At 57.6% G+C, this 17733-nt stretch overlaps 1 protein-coding gene across 1 annotated transcript in view; it reads left to right on the top strand.

Annotated features, from left to right (window-relative positions):
* ABLIM2 (actin binding LIM protein family member 2) overlaps positions 1–17733 on the top strand; it is a 107785-nt gene that overhangs the window by 63921 nt on the left and 26131 nt on the right. The window contains exons 14-16 of the mRNA XM_068975420.1: positions 2199–2251; positions 2919–3057; positions 15390–15451. Of these exons, the coding sequence (XP_068831521.1) occupies positions 2199–2251; positions 2919–3057; positions 15390–15451 (254 nt within the window). The remainder of the gene's footprint in view (positions 1–2198; positions 2252–2918; positions 3058–15389; positions 15452–17733) is intronic.

Raw genomic sequence — 17733 nt, 5'->3', positions numbered from 1 at the left:
CAGCTCTGTTTCTCTGCTTGTCCTGAACCGATCTGTCTGTTCTTGACACCCCGAAATGGCCTGCTACAAATTCGCTGCACAATTCGCCTCTCGTTTATTCCTAATATTTCAGACCTGTGAGCTGAGCTCCTCATATGTGGCAGTATCCATGTTCATCTCACGTGATCCTCTTCACGTGAAGGGGGTGGGGTGGGTGGCATTTGCCTATTTTACAGATCAGGAAACTGAGGCTCAGGGCCATTAAGGAAGCAGCCCGCAAGCCACACGAAGCGCCAGGGTCCTCTGTGTCCCTAAGCCCATTTCGTATTTTTGGAGAGACCCCCGCCGTGTGTTACACGGCTCTGGAAAACCCCTGTTTGAGTCTGGTTAGCTCGTGCACACCTCTTGGAGCTGGAGGCGTTTGCAGAGAAAAGTTGCTGCATGTTGGTGGGGTCCCCCCATCAGAGGTGGGGCAGTTCTTTGAGCCCTGAGGTGGCTCTACAGCCAGAGCTCTCCTGCCCCCGTGTGACGCCCAAGGCCGTGTGGGGTCCTCAGACCCAGGAGGTGGGGTGGAGGCGTGCTGGTCCCTGGGACGCGGAGCCTTGGGACTCTCACGCCCTCCACAGCCCTTTGGCTGTTGTTTGTGCGTTTGCAAGGTACCCTAATCGCAGCAGTGCCTGCAGGGGCCTCTGCGGGCTGGTGAGGAGTGAGGATCACTCACTTTTACCAGAAGAGCCAGCCCTGGAGGCCGTCTCTGTGCTGGACAGTGGCCGAGCTCTCAGAGCCCCCAGTAGCCGCTGGCCCGACTGTTGCTGAGGGTGCTGCGCCAGCCACCAAGAGTCCGGCTGATGCATGGCTCGACGCCCGGGGCGCTGCTGCCCAGCAACAGCCATCGTCTGGGCAGCGGGAGCGCCCTCGCCGCTGGGCGTGCATCTGCTTCTGGGCCCCATCCCCTGCCGCTCCATCACAGTGCCCTGCACACAGGCTTGGCAGCCTTTGCCCTCTGTCGGTGGAGAGAGCGAGGTCTTTCTTTTCACGTTGCAAGCTGCTGTCTCTCCCGGGAGAAGGAGAAACAGGGAGTCGTTGGGAATAACGAAATGTCAGAGCGTCCAGGACAGTCTTCAACTGTGGCCTTATCTTGTCAAGGTCCTGTAGCCCAGTCCCCCGTTTCCAAGCTCTCGGGTCTGATGTCAGTCTTGTCGTTGGTGGTGCGCAAGGCAGGGTGCTCCCAAGGGCTAGAAGGTCTGAGCCCTCCGCAGGCTGCAGGTAAGGAGCCCGCCCTGTGTGCGTCCTCGGCCTCTGTGGCAGGTGGCGAAGGACCCTGGGGTCTTCCTTTCATGGTTCCGTGCGTGCATGGGGTCAGTGGTTTAGCCCGGGACGCACGGGATGGGTTGTCACTGAGTTGGATGCTGAGAACTGTTGGCCTTGCCCTCGTGTGGTTTATTTCATCATGTTAGTTTGGAGACGATAACATGAGCCCTGCTGGGTGGCGATCCCCACCCTCCCCCCGCAAAAAAAAGGGAAACAGAGAATGCAGACACCTCTTGACTCAGCTCCAGAGAGTCTGCCGAGCGGCGGACGTTCGCGCCCTCTCTCGTCGAGCCCACCTCCGGTCTGTGTTGCGCCCCCTCGTTGCTCTTCCTGGAGTCCTCCCAGTGCATCGCTCACTCACCGCTCTGCATCTTGCGGGCAGTGAGGTGGGGCAGACAAGAGGAAGGCCTTTGGAGTCCCATGTCAGCCTCTGCCGCCCGCTGATCTGTGATCTTGAGAAAGTCATGTCAGGCTCTGAGCCTCAGTCCTCTGATCTGAGAAATGGGTCACGTGGGGATAAGCAGTGAAGTCTCTGAAGCTCAACCCAGCAGAGTCTGACCCACTGGGGGCTGGACCACGAGGCCCTTCTGTTATTTTAAAGTTAAACTTGGAAGGTAGAAAGCATGATCTTCGAAATGCCAAGCGGCCAAGGAGGGGTCAGCTGGATTGTTAATGAGACATCGTATCACACACCAGCTCTTCTGTTAGCGAATCCTATGCAAGGCCCGCAGCCCCCATTCCTGCGGGGATAGTCCCCCAGCCGATCTGATTCCTCAGTCCTCAAAAGTACAAGTGCTGGCAACGTTTCTTTCATTTCCATTTTGAGCATGACTGTGAAGTGGGAACCAGGACATGCAAACCTGCCATTGATGGTACGCTGCCTTGACCGATTGATGTTTCCCTTCCAGCTGCGAGGCGATCAGATGGGGAGGATGGAGGTTTCGACCTGGATAACAGGAAGGTAATGAGGGGCAGGCCCAGTGTTGGGGGCCCTTCTCCAACTCGAAGCCACAGCCCCTCCCCTTAGGTGCTGCTCCTTAGGGGTCTGGCGCAGGCCACATGGAACCACATTTAAGAGGCAGTCCCACCAGCCTCCTCTCACTTAGGAATAGTACCTCTTCTACCAAAGTCCTCATTCTTTGCTGTGTAACTTGAAAGTGAAAGCGTTAGTCGCTCAGCTGTGTCCAACTCTTTGTGACCCTGTGGACTGTAGCCTGCCAGGCTCCTCTGTCCATGGAATTCTCCAGGCAAGAATACTGGAGTGAGTAGCCATTCCCTTCTCAAGGGCATCTTCCAGACCCAGGGATTAAACTCAGGTCTCCTGCATTACAGGCAGGTTCTTTACTGTCTGAGCCACTTTTGGTTCTTTAACCAAGAAGATGACTGAAAAGAAAAGAAAAGAAATCTTGAGTCCACCCTGGCTCAAGAGCTAAGACCCTTTGTTGGTCTTTAAGGAAGGTGGGTGAGTGTGGCAGGAGCCCAAGGCTGGCTTACCCAACTCCCGCCACGTATGACCTCACCTGGGGCCCTGACCTCCCCAGCCTCAGTCTCCTCATCTGTAAAATGGGGCAGTGCCCCTGCAGGTCAAGTTGAAATTCACAGAGTTTCTGTTTTTTTTTTCTTAGCAGAAGACCAGCTGGCTGATTCTCAAGGGGGAGGCAGACACGAGGACCAACTCTCCGGACCTAGACAGCCAGTCGTTGTCCCTCAGTAGCGGGACCGACAGAGGCCCTCCCCAGACAGTGCCAGGGGACAACTTCTACTCACGTGAGTGGTTCTTCTGAGCAAGAGGCTGTCGGTGCGGGATGAAAGGCCTTGCAGAAAAGGGGCCCATGACCCCGAGCCGATCCCCCCCAGATCTAAGCCTTGCTCCTTAAAAACTCTGAGAGCACACCTACAGACAGAAGGGCAAGTCGGGTAGGAAGCAGACCCGTAGCCACGCACTTTCTTTCCTCGATGGCGTCCGAGCCAGCAGGCTGCCTGCAGGCCGTGCCAGTGTACCCCCTGAACTCTCCACGGCTGGGAGGAGGCTGACTCAGGCTCCTGGGGTCCTCAGGGGGAAAAGGGCTTCCAGGCTGGAAGTGAGGGCCTGTTTTCCGCCGGAGCGGATGGAGCGTGGTCCAGGCGGTGAGTCCAGACTCGGGGCCGAGAGCAGCGCTGTCCCGTGTGCAAGAACGCTGGCCCGTGTTACTGTGTGCCCCTCCTGAGCAAGGGGCCAGGACCCGGGACCCCATGTCCTCAGGGAGCAAGGTGGGACAAAGACCCGCATCTGCCTGATCCGGGGGATCGTGACACTCAGTCGGTGTGCCCTTCAGATGTGGGGCAGACCTCCCCGTAACGCTCTGCACGTCCGGAGGCTGTGAGTTATGGAGGAAGCAGCAGCAAGCTGCTGCCTGGCGCACACTGGAGATGGCAGATGGACTCTTTGGGTCTCAGCGGCTGTGGGTGGGTTTCTGTGGACCAGCTAGAGGTGTAGTTTGGAAGTAGAGAAGGCCAGGAAGGGATGGGTGTGCATGTGAGAAAGCCCAGGAAAGACACTGGCTTTGCTTTGAGAGAGGCCCGAGTTCAAGTCCCTGCTGGACACTGACCTTGGGCCCATTGCGCCGGTCCTGGGCCTGTTTCACCCGTGTGCCTGGCGGGGCTGTTTGCCACCCGGGGCGGGGAAGCCATGAGCCGCCAGCGCTCAGCCGGGCGCGTAGTAGATGCTCAGCAGATGGACTGCTTTTCCTCACCACCATCCTCATCCTCATCCTCCTGACTGTGAACCATCTCACAAACGAAGGCGCGTGTGTTCCGACGTGGGAGGGGCCGGGAAGCGTGCAGGCGACCGCTTGTTAAAGAAGACGTCTAAGCACCGCAAGCGCGTGTCATTTTGTGTGCCATCTCTGTAGGCGCCTTGCCGGCCTGGGCAGCCGCTGTCCGAGTGAAAGCCAGAGTCACTGCAGGGCTGGCATCCCCTCGGGAAGGTTGCACCAGGGAAGACCCTCAGCAAGACTCGTTCACTCGGCGGCGCGGGGCACGAAAGGCCGAGGCAGGCGGGCGGGGGTGAGGGGTGGTGCAGGGCTTCTCACAGGAGCAGTGAGGGGCAGACCCAGACCCGGCAGCTTCAGCCAGACCCCCAAGCCCTTCTCTGCCCAAGTGGGGTGGCGGCAGGGGGGGTGGTTCAGGACTTGCCTGTGGCCCCAACCATGGCCCCTCTGCTTTTCCAAATGGCAATTGTTTGGAAGGTGGAGACCTCCTACTGCACCAGCCCCCCAGAGCACCCCCAGCAGTGCCCCAGCAGCACCCCCCTTGGGGGCACCAAAGCGTTCACTCCCGGGAGCGGACACTCGAGTTCTCAGGCGGGCTTTGCCAGCATCAGCTCTTCCTTGCTGGATGGTGGGCGGGCCCATGTCTGTAGGGCTGGTGGTCTCCCCAAGTCTCTCCTCGGGGAGGGCGTGGGGGGCAGTAGCTGCTGTCCCCAGAGAGTCCCTTCGTGGCCTGCCTCTGGCTTGGGGCTTAGTGGGGGGCTCCATCTGGGGAGAAGCCCAGGCAGGAAGAGGCTGCCTCCTAGGGGCCTCCCTGTGCCGCACTGACCTGCCTGTGACCTGGGCGTGTTTGCCCACCTCCCTGCACCACTTCCTCATCTTGTGCCACACAAGGTGCCTTGGAGTCGTCCCAGGTGTTCCCCCCAGGCAGTAGACCCTGCAAGGCCTGGAGGCTGTGCAGCTGTTTTGGGCAATCACACACCTGCAAGGTCTGTGTCAACCCCATTCCTTGCTGCCGTGTTCCCATCGCAAGCTGCAGGGGTGCCCAGCCTGCAGGAATCGCAGTGTCTGTGCTGGAATTCGTGCTCGAACTGGGTGAGCCCTCTGAAGTACAAAAACCTGCGTCTGTGTTTGTATGTATGCATATGTGTGTACACGTATGTATGTGTGTACATGGGTGTGTACGTGTGAATACACATGTGCACACATTTGTACATGTATGTGTGCTGTGTGTGCGTGTGTGTGCATGTGTGCACACATCTGTACATGTGTGTGCATGTGTGCACATTGTGTGCACGTGTGTGTGCACATCTGTATATGTTTATGTGCGGGTGCGTGTGCATGCATGTCCTCCTTCAGGGATGCAGGCTCACAAATAATAATGCTTGTGCAGAAGTGATAATGCTTCTGTCATCGCTTCACTTTCTGCTGGTGTTCTGACACTGGTTCCTGCAAGTGGGGAGCCCACGGTGTCTAACCACTGCACCTGTGACTTCATCTCTGCCCTGGTGATATCGCTCTGCTCCCATCATGCATGGAAATAGCAACGAGGACCCAGGCTACTGGTCCTGCCTAGGTCAGGTGTGCCTTGCTGTCTGCCAGCCTCTTGAGAAATTTGGGCAGGATGAGCAGCACGCCTAAACTGAGAAGAGAGGGGTGCCCACCTTCTTTTCTCAAGTTGCAATGAGAAGATGCAAGTGGCCCCCAGTCGTGAGTCCATCAACACCAGTTTAATCTGCAGTCATTACTGAACAAAGCGGTTTGCACACAGCAGGGCAGGCCCGCCTGCATTCCGGGATGTCATCTGTAGCGCGCCAGAGGGTAGGACTGTGACACTCAACACAGTGGGCGCTCAATAAATGTTTGTTGAATTGAGATGCGCTAAATTCAACGGGTATTTATTGAGCACCCACTCTGTGCCAGACGCTGTGCAGGGCGCTGAGGGGGAGACCCCGTCTTGGAGAAGTGCGCAGGGAGCTGGGACAGGCAGAGGGGCTGCTGGGAGCCAGTGCATACACCCCGCTGCCCACCTGGGGTCCTCCGTGGGCTCACAGGTGCCAGGCGCGACCTCATCCCGCTCGTGACACCATCAGCACATCTCACCTGAGGCTGAATTCATCGTTCAGTCACTCACCCATCCCTTCACCGAACATTAACTGAGCACCTGCTATGTGCTGGGCACAGCGCTAGGCAGCAGAGAGGAGGTGGTGGATATGGCCCAGTCCCCGCTCTCCCACAGGGAAGCAGATGACTGAGAAACCTGTGTGACATCTCCCTCCTCTAAGACGGTGGTTCTCAGCCGGCACGGCTCGTCCCTCCAGAGAGGTCTCACCGAAACACACGTTTTATGATAGACTGCTGTTCTTTTCCTTTATGCTACACCCAGGGTGTTATCTGGGCTTCCCTGGTGGCTCAGAGGTTAAAGCATCTGCCCGCAACGCAGGAGACCTGGGTTCGATCCCTGGGTCGGGAAGCTCCCCTGGAGAAGGAGACGGCAGCCCACTCCTGTGTTCATTATCTGCGCTATGCGTGCAGTTGGCTGGGCTTCCCTGGAGGCTCAGTTGGTGACGAATCTGCCTGCAAAGCGGGAGACCCAGGTTCGATCCCTGGGGTTGGGAAGATGCCCTGGAGAAGGGAACAGCAACCCACTCCAGTATTTTTGCCTGGAGAATCCTGTGGACAGAGGAGCCTGGTGGGCTACAGCCCACGGGGTCACAAAGAGCTGGACATGACTGAACAACCAAACCAATGCTTTCACTTGCTTGCTTGCTTGCTTGCTTTCTTGCATGTAGTCAGTTGTATTATTGCTGAATCTGATTTTTGCCCAGGAAAGGGATGGTACTGATTTTCTGTTATAAGGAGAGGGTCTTGAGCCTCACAAGATGCGGGTCACAGGATGAAGGACACCAGGAGGTGCGGGCCCCTCCCCTGGCCTGGGCCCTGTGGCCCGGCCTGCTGCTGCTCTAGCCGGCCCCCCCGGCCCTCCGAGTCCTGTTCTCCCTTTTGAGGTTCCCCACATTCCCCCTACTCAGGGGCTCAGAGGTGTGCCGATGTCAGACAGAGCCCCAGGCTGGCTGAGACCCTTCCCTGAAGACTCCGTGAGCCCTGGAGGGGACCCCACCCTCCGGAAGGGAATCGGCAGTTAGGGTGGAGTTAGGGTGGGCTTGGAGGTCAGGGGAGGACCTCTCTGCATGGAAACCAAGGCAGCACAGAGGGCTGGTCCTGTGGGGGCCAGCGCCCCCCACGCTGCCTGTGACTTTGCCATCTTGTGCCACCTTCTGTGTGTCCGACCCCGTGGAGTCCCGTCCACTTGTCTGCCACCTGCTGCCCACCCAGTCAGGGCCTGGCTGGAAGCTGGGGTCTGAGCCTGCCCCCTGGGTCACCAGCCCCAGTACCCAGCAGGGAAGGTCGGGGGACAGCGTCTCTGCTGTCTGTCTCTCCCTGCCAACAGCAGCAGAGAAGCGGGTGTCAGGCCCGCTCCGAAGTGGCTTTCCCCGTCCTCTGTTAGTCCTTGGGAGTTTCCAGGCTGTGGAGAAAAATAGATCGTTCTCACGTTGCGTAGTCCACGGCGGAAAGAGAGAGAGAACCGATTTACAGTGTGCCAACCCCATGTGAATTTCAGAGCGTGGGGGTGTGCTCAGTTCTGGGTGTTGTGACCTGAGACCCAGGGGGCAGAATCCATGAGCATCACACTGATGGGACGTCAGTCCCAGCCCTCCTTGTCGGACAAGCAAGAGAAGGCCTGGAGGCAGGGCGCGGCCGCCCAACCTCAACCAAGCTTTGGTGAGGGCTCCTGCGCCCTGACCCTGGGTGTGTGCTGGGGGCACAGCGGAGTCTGCACAGACAGCACCCCGCCCCCCACCAGGAGCTGATGGTCTAGAGCTGGGGGGCGGGGGGGCGGTGACACAAAGTCCAGATGAAAAGGTGAGGCGTATGGCGCCTGCCTTTGCATGCTGGACGGCATCACCGACTCGGACATGAGTTTGAGCAAGCTCTGGGAGATGGTGAGACAGGGAAGCCTGGCGGGCTGCAGTCATGGGTCGCTAAGGGTCGGACACAGCTGAGCAACAGCGCCTGCAAGTCAGGGGGCCAGGCCCAGCTGGGCTTGGGGGAGGAGGGCGCTGAGTGAGCAGGCTCGAAGAGTGAGGTATCTGGGGGAGAGGACCCTCCCCACAAAGGTGAAGCCTGGCTGCTGGGCCGCAGGTGGCGTGGGGGCTGGGATGTGCAGGGTCGCCAAAGGGCTTTGGGGGCCGTGGGAGGGCCCGGCCTGGCCTGCGAGTGGCGGGTGGGCCTACGGGTTCTCAGCAGCACCCGGGCCGCCTCTGACTGAGCCCCCAGCAGGACTGTCAGGGGCGGGCATGCTGAAGTCATCCAGGCTTGGGGCGGGGGGAATCGCGGAGGAGGCTTCTGGGGATGAACTGGGGGTGTCCCAGGGAAGGACCCTCCGAGCAGACTGCCCTGGGGCTCGGGGCGAGAAGCGAGGTGGCCGTTTGGGAAACAGGAGGCTGGGGGCGGCAGCCAGAAGCCAGTGGTCCGTGTGCGGTGGCTGCGAACTTTCTTCTCTATCTTCAGGGACCAGAGTCAGGGCAGCAGGGTTGTGAGCGGGAGACGAGGCTGACAGTTTTACCCATTTAAATGCAGACAGGCAGCTTTGCAGAACATAGACTAGAGGCTGCCGGGCCAGGGCGAAGGGGACTGCGGGGCCCAGATGAGCCGCGGGGAAGCCCCTTGAATGGTCCAAGCAGCAGGACTGGTGTGAGCGGTCAAGGGGGAGTGCGTAGGATCAAGAATGACCGTCCAGGTCTTCCTGGCTCAGGTGGGCGGGGTCACCTTTACTCAGAGGCGGGGCAGGAGCAAGGTGGGCTCTTCCTGTCTAGACTGGACGGGAGACACCGAGCCAGAGATGCATGGAGGTGGATGGGCAGGTGGGGCCCTCAGGAGAGGTCTAGCCTGGAGGCAGAGTCCCTGGGGCCCTTGGCTCCCAGGCGGGCCTAGAGGTGGGGTGTGGGCAACCTGAGACCCAGCCCCCACCCCCCACCAGGTGGGTTCCAGAGCTGCATTGCTTTTTCCAAAGGGTCTGGGGCCCAGAGAAGCTGTGATTCTCCTGTTCAACACCCACCTCTGCCCCCATCCTCCTCCTCCATCCCCCTTTCCTGCAGGACCTGGGGCAAGGGTGGAGAGAAAGCGTGGGCAGGGGGGGCCCCCGGAGAGCCCCAGGGGTGGAGAGAGCCGGGGCCGGGGCGGGGGGAAATGGGGGAAGCCTGGGCGAGAAAGGCCCAAGGGGGCTGGAAGGCTCGGGTCAGGCGCACAGCGTCCCGCAAGCAGCCGAGGGGCCCCTGGGGCAGAGACAGCCAGGAGAGTGTGGCCCGCCTGGCCTCCATCTGGACGAACAGCCTGTCCCATGCCCTCCCGCTCACGTTCAGTCCCAGCAAGAGCAATGGGGGCTCCAGACGTCAGGGAGGGGACCTTGGCCCAAGAGAAGCCCCCTCGCATGTGAGGGCAGAGCCTCCCTGCCATTCCCTGGGGGCTGGCTGGGACTCTGCTTTCAGCAAAGGTCCCTGTGTCCCCCATGCTGGACAGGCTTGCCCCCAGCATGGGGACCGGATGGGTGTGACCTCGGATTTGTGGGCAGGGACACAGGCCAGGCCCAGACCCTCAGGTGTCCAGGGGTGAGAGCCCACATCTCGGGTCACAGCTCTCAGGCTTCTTATGACCCCTCACAATCCAGCTCTGGGTCTCGCGGTACCCACCTGGGAGCTCTGTCTCTCCTCTCCCAGCCCCAGCAGGGAGCACCTTATCTGGGGCCTTCCGTGTCCTTTCCCCCTCAAGGACCGTCAGCCCCTGGGGGCAGGGTCCAGGGGGCCCCCTGCGCCTTCTCTGTGCCTGCAGCAGCCCCCCAGTGAGTGCCCGTGGGGCAGAGGGTGCCCAGGGCTTCCCTGAGCAGAGCCTACTTTCGTTCATGGGTCCCAGCATGGTGGGGGCACCACAGCAGTGACTGTGGACACGAGATCACGTGAGGGGTCAGCAGAGGCGGCTAGATTGGGGTGCCGGTGCCCCTGGGGGTGAATCCTGGCTTCTCCCTTGCTGCGTGACCCTGGGTACAAGAGCAGACCTCTCTGAGTGTGGAGTTGCCATCGCCTCATCTGTGAAGGCGGGCATGCTGCCGTCTTCCTGGCAGGAAGCACCTGGGCTTTGGTGCTCCAACGTGAGCATCCTGTGGGCTGACCCCTGAGGTGTCATGCAGAGCTGGTCAGGTCCACAGGCCAGCCGTGGTGAGCCTGAAATGGACCCCTCTCACTTGCTTCTGAAGCCTGAAGCTCAGGTTGCCCAAGGAGCCTCCTGCCCATGTTCCTTGGGGCTGAAGGTGGTTCCAGGCCCTCCTTCCTTGGATGGGGACACTGAGGTGCTGAGAGGGGACCTGAACCTGAGCAGGGCCGTGCAGCTGCAGACTTCCGTATCCGTGATCAGTGAAGCAAAACCCGTTTGCTATGCTGGTGAAGCTGACGGAGATCTGCCCAGGGGAATGGCTCCCTGCCCCTTATCCACAAGGCATCCTGGAGGGGCCGTGTGTCTCGAGCTGCACCTGGAACAGTCATCCACCTGCAAGGGGCCTCTCCTTGCCCATCCATTCAGCGATTACTCTAACCCTGGATGAGCCAGCCCAGAAGAGGGACAGACCCAAGGAGACACCACTCAGGGCCCCACAAGCAGTCCCAGCAGAACGCTGAGGGCAAGTTGCCACAGGAGGGCCTCTGGAAGGAGGTGGCAAGGGGGCCTGGTTAGGCTGAGCTTGGAAATGGGGCGTGGGCAGGCGTGCAGGGCCTCTAGGGCCTGTTGCAGCTCGGGGCCCCGAGTGCCCAGCTGCCACTGACCTGCCTTTTGTATGTGCCCTCTGTCTCCCTCTAATCCACACACCTCACATGCTCTTAAGGCCAGCTGATGCCAGCTGACAGGCAGGGCCCTAGAAGACTCCCACGCCTGCAGACCCTCACCAGAGCAGAGCTCCTGTAGTGGACAGTGTTACTAGGGAAGAAGGTATAAAGTCCTGGGAGCTTGTCTCATCCTCTTCAGGAGTAATCATTAGACCTTCTATAGGTCATTCAGTTCAGAGACGGCAATGGCAGCCCACTCCAGTGTTCTTGCCTGGAGAATCCCAGGGACGGCGGAGCCTGGTGGGCTGCTGTCTGTGCAGTCGCACAGAGTCGGACACAACTGAAGCGACTTAGCAGCAGCAGCAGCAGCAGGTCATTTAGTTTCCCTAGGCCTTAGCTTCCTCACCTGTAAAATGGGCTCATGGGTAATGCCTTGGCTTGTGATGGTCACGTAAAATCTCTGAATGTGTGAAGGGATTAACCTGGTGGTTCTCAATCCTGGCTGCACCCAGGATCCAGGGACCCCTGAAATCTACCGATGGCTGGTCCCATCCCAAGAGAAACCAATTCTAATGGGTCTTAATAGCACCCCAGGGATGTGATAAGTGGAGACTCTTCTCTCCCTGCCTTATCCACTCAGTAGAGTGGAAAGGCCCTAAAACAATAGGGCGGATGCGGACTGGCCAGACCTGAGCACGTGAGGGAAAATGCAGGACCTGCGCCTCCCACCGGCCACGCAGCAGACAAGGAGAGCAAGTAAACTGCCCTCCCTGGCGCCCAGCCCAGGGAGACACTCTCCATCTGTGGCCAGTGCCTCCCACCCCCACCTCAGGGCACAGAGCAAGCAGGAAAGCACCTTTCATCACCAGGGTGTCACCAGCAACACCAGGCGGACTCTGAAGACCAGAGGAGCAGTTTAACAAGCATTCTGAAAACTGACTCGTCTTCAGAAGCACAGTCCACAATAAGCCAGGCCCTACATGTTAAACCTAAACAGGGAGACGGCCTGCTAACATGGAAGACTTAACCAGGATCCAAGCCTCCTGGCATAAAATTCTCATGTCCAGGATACAGGAGAAAGTCACTCATCGCACCAGAGACCATGAACATAACTATGTGAATGAGAAAAGACAGTCAGCACGTCCTTGCTGTTGTCCAACTCTTTGCGACTCCACGGACTGCAGCACACCAGGCTTCCCTGTCCTCCACTGTCTCCTGGAGTTTGCTCACTCGTGTCCATTGAGTCAGTGATGCCATCCAACCATCTCATCCTCTGTCATCCCCTTCTCCTCCTGCCCTTAATTGTTCCCAGCATCAGGGTCTTTTCCAATGAGCTGACTCTTCGCATCAGGTGGCCAAAGTATTGGAGTTTCAGCATCTGTCCTTCCAATGAATATTACTTTAGGATGGACTAGTTTGGTCTCCTTACTGTCCAAGGGACTCTCAAAAGTCTTCTCCAGCACCATAGTTCAAAGCATACCCTAACACTGAAAAGACATTAGAATTATCTGAGGAGGATTTTTAAGGTGGTCATCACAAAAATGCTTCAACAAACAATTACAAATACTCTTGAAACAATTGAAAAAGTTAAAAAAAAAAAAAGGAAAGTCTCACAGAAGGAATACAAATTCTAAAATCTAAAAAAAAAAAAAAAAGAATTCAATGGAAATGATGGAACTGAAAAATAGAATATGCAAGATTTAAAAATTCACAGGTGGGCTCCCTAACAGAAGAGGAGGATATGTCAGAGGAGAGGCTCCCAGCTTAAAGACAGAACAAGAGCAATGATCCAACCTGAACAGCAGAGAGAAAGTAGGAAGACAGACTGAACAGAACCTCAGGAACCTGTAGGATAACACTTATGCCACTGGAGACACAGAGGGAGAAAATGGGTCCAAAAAAATATTCACAGAAATATTGCCTGAAAACAAAAAATTTGGCAAAAAGACATAAACCTACCGACTCAAGAAACTCAGTGAACTGCAAGTAGATATAAGCCCAAAGTTATCCACAAACATACTTAAGCTTCAGAACCAGAAGACAGAAAAAACAATCTTGAAAGTAGTTCAAGAGAAAAGTCACTTTATACTCCCTCCCAGCCAACTTCCCGCCAGAAACCACGGAGGCCAGAGGAAGAGGGCACATTTTACAGGTGCAGAGAGACATTTGCTGTCGATGCGAATTCTATCTTGGGCGGAAATATCCTTCAGGAATGAATGGAACATGGAGACCTTCTCAGACAAAGGAAAACTCAGCAATGCTTTCACTGGCAAACATACTTGTCTAAAGGACATTCTCCATTCGGGAAGTGATAAGAGGGCTCGGAAATTCAGAAAGGAACAACGTCCAAGTAGGTGAAGATAGAGGTCAGCATAACAAACTGTCTTTCATTTTGATGAGTTTCTTAAGTCATTGTTGATGATCAAAAATTATAGCAGCATGCGATACGGAAGCTCAAGGCAGGTAGAAGAAAGAGCTAAGACAGTCATAGCTGATGAGTCAGGAAAATGAAGTGGCCTGATGGAAGTGAGGTCTCTACACTTCATGCGAGCGTAGGATGCTGAGACAGAGGCTGGCAGCCTGCGCACAGGGAGTTTTAGAAGCTGGTCTGGTGATGGCTTCCGGGTGGAGAATCACTGGTTTAGAGCAGATAAGACTAGAGGAGGGGGCATAGCTGGTCCCGGGGCCCTAAGGGGTGCCAAGCCTTAGTGAGCTTCAGAATGCCCCGGAGGGCTTGTAAAACACAGGCTTCAGGACCCCAGACCCAGAATTCTGTAAGTCTGCGGCAGGGCCTGAGAACCTGCCCTTTCTGACAAGTTCCTGGGCAAGACTGGCGCCGCTCGTCGGAGACCCTGCTTTGAGACGTGCCGCCAGCACCCTTGGCTGATCAGGAGTTCCTGGGTCTCTGCTGAGGGCCCCTTAGGCCCTCAGCCTCACACCCCCAAAGAGTTCTGGCTCTGTGCGTAAACTGGGGAGCAGGTGTGTCCTGGAGGGACCCCGGGACTGTAAGTCGGGAAGCCTCATCTTGTGGCTCAGGACCGGGTGAGGTTGGCCAGCTTCCTCTGTGGCCCTGGGCCTCTGTCCCCCTTTCCGTGAAATGGGAGAAGCCAGCTGGGTCACTTCCGGGCGGGGCCCAGGGTGATCGCACGAGTGAGAGGCGCCCGGTGGGCCTGGCCCGGGTGCCTCGCCCCGCTTCGCTTTCTCCAGCTCTGCTGTCTCCTGTTTCACGGATCAGTTTTCACACAGGCTTCCCGTGACGAGAAGGCTTCTTGGCTAAAAGAAGTTTGAGATCCCTGCCCTTGACGGTGTAAAGGGCCCCTTCTGACCTGGAACCTTCCCACAGGCCATCCCGGGACACACGCGTCCCCGAGGCAGGCCCCCAGCTGAAGCCTTTCCTGTGAATGTGGCCTGTTCAGAAGGTCTTCTCACCCCTCCCTCTGCCAACCCCCAGGAGACAGGCACCCGGATTAACAGCACCCTCTGTTCGGAAGCTGGCCTTCCTGGAGTGGGCCGCAGGGCCGTGGGGCTGGCAGGCGTTCTGCGCACAGTGCCTGCGGGGGCAGGCACCTCCAGGGGGCTCGGTCCTCTGTCCTTGGGGACATTCTGGTGGCTCCCAGGAGCGCTTGCTGGGAATGGGAATCCCCTGGAATCACCAGACATGGCCGCTGCTCTTCACGGGCTATGGAAAGACAGATGTTCAGACATCCGGGGGACGTCTGCTCCCCCAGGGTGGGGAGGGGTCCCCTACCCCCCAGGGACCCCAGCTCTGCCCTTCGTTCCCCTTCCGGGGCATGTCCCACACTCATGTCTGAGCCAGGAACTTCCGCTCTGTTCTCTCTAGATGTGGCACTGAAGTGGTTAATGATGGGGCGGGGGAGGGGAGGTGTCTCAAAGTCCTGGGCAACCCCCCCCCCCACCCGCCCTGCAGGGGAGCCAGGAAGGTGAGCGATGGAGGGGCACCCGGTGTGGGATCTGCACAGGGGATTCAGAGCCCCGTGTCTCAGACTGGCCCCTTGAGGAGTCAGAAATTAGGACTTTAATATGAAAGCCCCCAATTGCAAACAGTTCAAGGGTTTTGAAAGGTAGTCTGCAGGCCCTCTCTGGTGGAGCTGGGCCTCCGCTGGTCACCTCTGGCTCAGGGTGGCCCAGCCCTGCCCACACAGGGCCCCTTCCCCCCTCTGCCCCCAGCTCTCCTGGTCAGCTGGGTGAAGAGCTGGCCAGGTGACAGGACACGTGTGCCTACCAGGCCGGGTAAGGCTCCATGGCGTTCCCGGGGTCAATGGTGGGCTTGGGGACACACCCCCTTCCCATGTCCATCTTCAGTCAGTTCCCGGGGGATCGGGGTCTGGAATGAGGCAGGTGGGATGTTCAGGGCCCTCCCGTGTCACCCAGTCACCCCCCCACCCACACAGGCATGCCTCTTTCCCGCGCCTGGCCGAGCCTGGCCGCCTGCGTGACAGCTGTGCTGTGTCTGTTCCAGGGTTTCCCTATTCCAAGTCTGACCCTGTCACAGGACATGGCAAGAATGGCTTGGACCACCGGGTAGGTACTCGATACCCCCCACCCCGCACACCCTCCCCGGCACACGCGTGCTAACAGCTCCCAGGGCTAGTGCGGGTCCCACAGCTTGGGGACCACTTGGCCAGGAGGAGGGGCCCTGGGGACCCCGCTCACCCGCCTGCCTGCCTCTGCCTGCTGCCGCACCGAGGGCCAGACCACCACCCAGCAACACCCCTCCTCTGTCTGCCTCCAGCTCCCAGGGAGACCCCAGGGTTAGGGGGACAGGGGCAATGGGGTCACTCAGAGGGATCAGACCCTCGTTAAGGCCTTCCTGACTCCCTTCTCCTGTGACCTGGAGCCTAACAAGGACCAGAAAGGATGGAGGCGCGTCAGGAGCCATGTGTGCCCAGCGTCCACCTCCTCTCCTAGCGTGTTCTTGCCCCCCGCCACTGTTGGTACCTCACGGTTGCCTCTGATGGTGCCCTCAGCACCGTGAGTGCTTTGGGGGTCACACGAGGGGCTGGTGTCTTCTGCTTTCTCCTGGCAGCTGCTTTAAGCACCCCCTCCCCGCCCCCTGAGTGTGGGGACGCGAGAATGTAGCCCAGACAGCCTAGCACCCGGCGTGTCCCACAGCCGGGCCCACGTGCTCGTCCTTCTTCCCACAGCTCGTCCTGGTCTGCAGCGAGGCCCCCCCGGGCGGGGTGGGCGTGAGGTGCCGGACCCGCCCAGCGGTAGACAGATGGACACACACACACACACACACACACACACACACACGACAAACACCACACATACACACAGAACACACACACACCGAGAACACACACGCATACACACAGAACACACAACACACGACACAGAGAACACACACGCATACACAGAACACACAACATACACAACACACGATGCACACATACACAACCACCACACATACACACAGAACACACAACATTCACAACACAGAGAGAACACACACGCACACACAGAGAACACACAACATACACAACACGACACACACAACAAACACCACACACATAACACACAACATACACAACACACGACACACAGAGAACACACAACATACACAACACACGACACACAACAAACACCACACACATAACACAACATACACAACACACGACACAGAGAACACACAACATACACAACACACAACACACAGAGAACACACACACATACACGACACACACACGACAAACACCACACATACACACAGAACACACACCGAGAACACACATGCATACACACAGAACACACAGCATAACACACGACACACACATGACAAACACCACACACATACACACAGAACACACAACATACACAACACATACGACACACAACAAACACCACATACACAGAGAACACACAACATACCCAACACACAACACACACTGAGAACACACACGCATACACACAGAACACACACCACACACCACACACACAACAAACACCACACACACATAGAACACACAACATATACAACACACAACACACACAACCACCACACACATACAGAGAACACACAACATATATGACACACAGAACACACATACAGAACACACAACATATACAACACACATGACAAACACCACACACATACACAGAGAACATACAACATACACAACACACAACATACACAACATAACACATGACACACACGACAAACCACACACATACACACAACATACACAACACACAAAACACACTGAGAACACACGCATACACACAGAACACACAACATACACAACACGACACACACACACGACAAACACCACACAGACATAGAACACACAACATATACAACACACCACACACACACAACACATACACACAGAAGACACAACATATACAACACACACACAAACAACACATACACAGAATACACAACACACGACACAGCACACACACACACGACAAACACCACACACATACAACACACAACACATAAGACACACACACAGATGCTCACATACACATACCACATAGACACACACACCACACACACACAGCCCCAGGACACTTGCTTCCCCAGAGGCAGCCTCTCACCGCTTGGAGGACACTGCCCACATGAGCGCTCCCACCCTCCCAGAGAAGCCCCTCAGACTTGTCCCCACTTGTTCCCCCGGGTGGTCCTGTCACCACGAGTGGAATGCAAGGAGCGGTGACCCCTCGCGCTGACCTCCGACCCAGGGTCCAGCCACGGGGCACGTCCTAGGACAGGGTCCCCATCACGGAAGCTGTGGGCATCCTCAGGCCCTGCTCCATCACCCTCGGCCTCTGTGGGCCCTGCTGCTAGGTCTGTCCTG

Source organism: Capricornis sumatraensis, chromosome 7 (assembly GCF_032405125.1).
Source record: "Capricornis sumatraensis isolate serow.1 chromosome 7, serow.2, whole genome shotgun sequence".
In the NCBI taxonomy this organism is placed as follows: domain Eukaryota; kingdom Metazoa; phylum Chordata; class Mammalia; order Artiodactyla; family Bovidae; genus Capricornis; species Capricornis sumatraensis.
This window is presented reverse-complemented; position numbering and strand designations above follow the sequence as displayed.